Source organism: Phytophthora parasitica (genome assembly GCF_000247585.1).
Source record: "Phytophthora parasitica INRA-310 unplaced genomic scaffold supercont2.28, whole genome shotgun sequence".
NCBI lineage: Eukaryota > Oomycota > Peronosporomycetes > Peronosporales > Peronosporaceae > Phytophthora > Phytophthora nicotianae.
In genome coordinates this window covers 470,951-475,122 of record NW_008649014.1, presented here as the reverse complement: position 1 = coordinate 475,122, position 4,172 = coordinate 470,951, and the positions used below count along the sequence as shown (strand labels likewise).

At 52.9% G+C, this 4,172-nt stretch overlaps 1 protein-coding gene across 1 annotated transcript in view; it reads left to right on the top strand.

Moving 5' to 3' along the window:
* Positions 1–1,825: 1,825 nt before the first annotated feature.
* The window catches only part of PPTG_12280 (hypothetical protein), a gene marked incomplete at its 3' end in the record, with an annotated part of 4,380 nt that continues 2,033 nt past the window's right edge, over positions 1,826–4,172 (top strand). The window contains exon 1 of the mRNA XM_008908008.1: positions 1,826–4,137. Coding sequence (XP_008906256.1) covers positions 1,883–4,137 — 2,255 coding nt within the window. The 5' untranslated portion in view covers positions 1,826–1,882. The remainder of the gene's footprint in view (positions 4,138–4,172) is intronic.

Sequence of the window (4,172 nt, the reverse complement as noted above, 5' to 3'; positions counted from 1 at the left end):
TCTAGTCTTCGTCAGCAGCGATCTAGTGTTTGTGGCTGCCGATAAATTCATGGTCATCTACAGCGGACAAGCGTTGTTGACCTACAGTGTGCTTTAGCACTTTATCGGTGAAACATTATCGCTGGTACTGCCATTTCCCGGGCGAACACTCTGGGCAGTTGGTAATTTGACACTTTTTTCAGTTCCTTCATGTTGTGCGCCGAATAATAAAAGAAAAAAAACGTCCACGGCAGTTCCCAGCGAATTAAGTGGAGTCCACGAGTGCTTCTCACCAACGTACAGCAAAATCATCCTGGTGGTCTTTGTAGACCCTTTCGACAGCAATAGTGGCGCGACCCCAATAATCCCGGTCCGTGGTATCCGTCTGCTGGTGCTGCAAACGTCTGGGGCGCTAAAGCTGACAAGTAAGTTTAGTAGAACCTGGCGTTCTTTGAGTTCTCTTCATGTGAGCTTCCCTGACACTCAAGATGAGTAAGAATTCGGGTGCAGAACAATGCTGAAATGCGCTTGATCCTGTAGATACTGCTTCTGATCTGCTCATCGATCTCTGTTGTCTGTCAGTGAATGCTTTTGCTAAGCAGTTCCCATCTCAACTCAGGTGGAGTAAGCAGTTAAATGATGCTGCGAATCCAGTCATACTAGCCGGTCGAGAGCGGTGACAGTATTCAGTCAAGACCATGGCGTCCGTGACGACCCAAATACTCATGCGAACGACTTACTCTCGATATAATTGAGTGTTTTTGCCAATCTTATACATGCGAGTACTTGCTTACTACCCTCCTGTAAAGTCTGTCACCGCTTGCCATAATCCGTGTCGCGCTATCGTACAACATGGGTCGCGCGCTTTTTGAGACGATTCAAGGAAATCCATGTGGTAGCATTACAAAAAGTGGTGATTACTGCCCGCTGCGATATGGCTCCGCTTTGCCATCAACGTCCCCGTTCGCAGGCTTTGCCTCGGTGGTGCTTTCAGATATATCGCTGGATTTTCATCAGCTCAGCTGTATCGGCAATTGTCGCTGCTTCGGTAGTCGTCGCGCTACATCAATACCAGCCTACATGTCGCCAAGTAGTTGATGCCAAATGTTAAAGGTGGTGCTTGCAGCTTGGTCTCCGAAGCAGAATAATTAATACGAACTTGCCAGCACTATACAGGGGAGCTCTGAGCTGTGCACTTCATCGGCCACGGACACTTCAAGACACTTTACACACTGATTTGGTTAACACGCCCAGCCTTGTCCAATCTGTACTTGGCATAATCAAGGAGCAGTGTTGTAATATTACGCGCGCAGCAGCATGACCCCGCACGACATCATTGCTCTCACGTGCGGTATGCAGGGGATTGTCTTGCTTGGACAGCCGCGATTCGCGGCTCAAACTCTATGTCGGCAAGTTGTGGCCATGAGTCCATGGTCTATGACAAAGGCCCGGGAGCAGATCACACGGTACTTAAGTAGTCGTTTGAAATACGAGTAGCTCATGTAGGAGGTAAACTCGGTGGGCAATCGGGTGTCCGCTGCGTCGGTGTCACAGCCATCATACTGCACATAATGGAGTGCAAACTGCGGAATTCGAAGCCGCGGATATTTGCTGCTGCCGGAGCAGTATGGATCTCTTTCGATTGTACGGATACATATGCCTAACGTCTCCCATACAAACGGTGAGTCACGGCCGGCATAATCCGTTGATGGCCTTGACCTGGAATACAGTAAGCAATAGACATGAGCACATCTGCTCGGATAGTTCTGTGCCTTACCATGTGTGCGTAGGTTGCTTCGAAGCTTGATGCTGCGAGTCCAGCACAACAATCCGTCTCATTCTCCAATTCCCCTTCTTTCGAGCAACGTGCCTCGGAACCCGTTCGCCCCCATCAACGATTTCGATGGAGAGGCACCACGATAACCCCGCGGTGGGCAATCCCACCGCTAATAGCGACACAGACGACAACCAAAGTGTCGGCGATGTCGTCCCGGAAATGAACCCCAAGGTGTCCACCTACCGTCTGCCCCGCTTTAGCTCTCGCCGTCTCAGTTCCAGTAGCTCTATGGGTGACTACGACAGACTACCGCGTACGAAAAGTATGTTCCCGGAACCACAGCAACTCACCAAGGACGACCTCACCAGTGCCGATGCACTGATGGCCGACGGTGTTTTCACAATGAATTCGACCTTGTCGACGGTCATTGAGAACGCTCTCGGTCACCCGATCCCCGGTCTCGAGGTGCGCTTCCGCAACCTGGAATTGTCGGCCGAAGTACCGATGATCAAGGGTGGTGAGCTGGAAGTCCCGACGCTGATCAACCAGGTGCAGCAAGGTCTCAGCAATATGTGCTGCAGCTCCAACAAAATGACAGTAGAGAAGAAGATCCTGCGTGGCGTGACTGGTTCTTTTAAGCCAGGCCGCATCACCCTCGTGTTGGGCCAACCCGGATCAGGCAAGTCCTCGTTGATGAAGGTGCTCGCCAACCGGTTCCACATGGACACAAACATTACTCTAACCGGTGAGATCGACTATAATGGTAAAGACCGCGGTAGTTTACTCAAGGAACTTCCTCGCTACGTCGCCTACGCCAACCAGATCGACGACCACTACCCTCGCTTGACAGTCCAGGAAACCTTCGAGTTCGCCCACCGCTGCTGTGCCGGAACGGGCATGGAACCCTGGGCCGTCGAGGCTCTGAAGAACTGCACACCTGAACAACACGACCACGCTGTGGATGTTCTCAATGCTCACCACAAGTTCGCAGCCGACCTGACGGTCAAGAAGCTTGGCCTCCACAATTGTAAGGACACTGTCGTGGGTAACGCCATGCTTCGCGGTGTCTCTGGTGGTGAACGCAAGCGCGTGACCACGGGCGAAATGATGTTTGGTATGAAGCGTATGCAGTTACTAGATGAGATCAGTACAGGTCTGGATAGTGCTGCTACCTACGATATCTGCAAGTCCATGAAGAGTGCTGCTCGCAACTTCAACGCCACCGTCGTGATCTCGCTGCTTCAGCCGTCACCGGAAGTGTTTGAGCTGTTCGACGACGTGTTGCTGATGAACGAAGGCACCATCATGTTCCACGGTAAACGCGAAGACGCTGTGCCGTACTTCGAGAACATGGGCTTCCACTGTCCGCCTCGTAAGGATGTGGCCGACTTCCTGTTGGACTTGGGAACCAACAAACAGGACGCCTACGTCGTCGGAGGAAACGTGCCGTACCAGTCCGAGGAATTCGCTGCCCGTTTCCAGCAGTCAAGTATCTTCCACAACACGCTGAAGCAACTCGATGCTCCTGTGGAGGAGACGATGGTGTTCGCCGACTTTACGCCGTTCCGTCAAACGTTCAACGAGGACTTGTCGACGCTATTGAAGCGTGAGGTGACGCTCACGATGCGTGACACGACGTACCTTATGGGCCGCGCCGTCATGATTATCGTCATGGGTCTGCTGTACGGCTCCACTTTCTGGCAAATGGACGACTCCAACAGCCAATTGATCCTGGGTCTGCTGTTCTCCGTCGCCATGTTCCTGTCCATGAGTCAGGCATCGCAGGTATCGACGTACATCGACGCGCGCTCGATCTTCTACAAGCAACGCGGCGCCAATTTCTTCCGGACCAGCGCGTACGTGCTGGCCACGTCCATTTCGCAGATCCCGTTGAGTATTCTCGAGACGGTCATCTTCGGCGCCATCACGTACTGGTTCGGCGGATACGTGGACGATGTGGGCCGCTTCATCGTGTTCCTGGTCACGCTGTTCCTGTGCCAGATGTGGTTCACGAGCTTCTTCTTCTTCCTGGCCGCGGCGTCGCCCAACTTGACGATCGCTCAGCCCATGATGATGGTGGCCGTGCTGTTCTTCATGCTGTTCGGAGGTTTCTTGATCTCCAAGGGCGACATCCCGGACTACCTCATCTGGATCTACTGGATCGACCCGCTCGCGTGGGCTATTCGGTCGCTGAGTGTCAACCAGTATCTGGCGGATAAGTTCGACGTGTGTGTGTACAACGGCATTGACTACTGCGCCCAGTATGATCTTACTGTCGGCAAGTACAGCCTCGGCGTGTTCGACTTGCAGACGGAGTCCGCGTGGATCTGGTACGGCTGGATCTACTTCATCGCTGGCTACTTCGCGTTCGTCTTCAGTTCGTACTTCATGCTCGAGCACAAGCGCTACGAGAGTC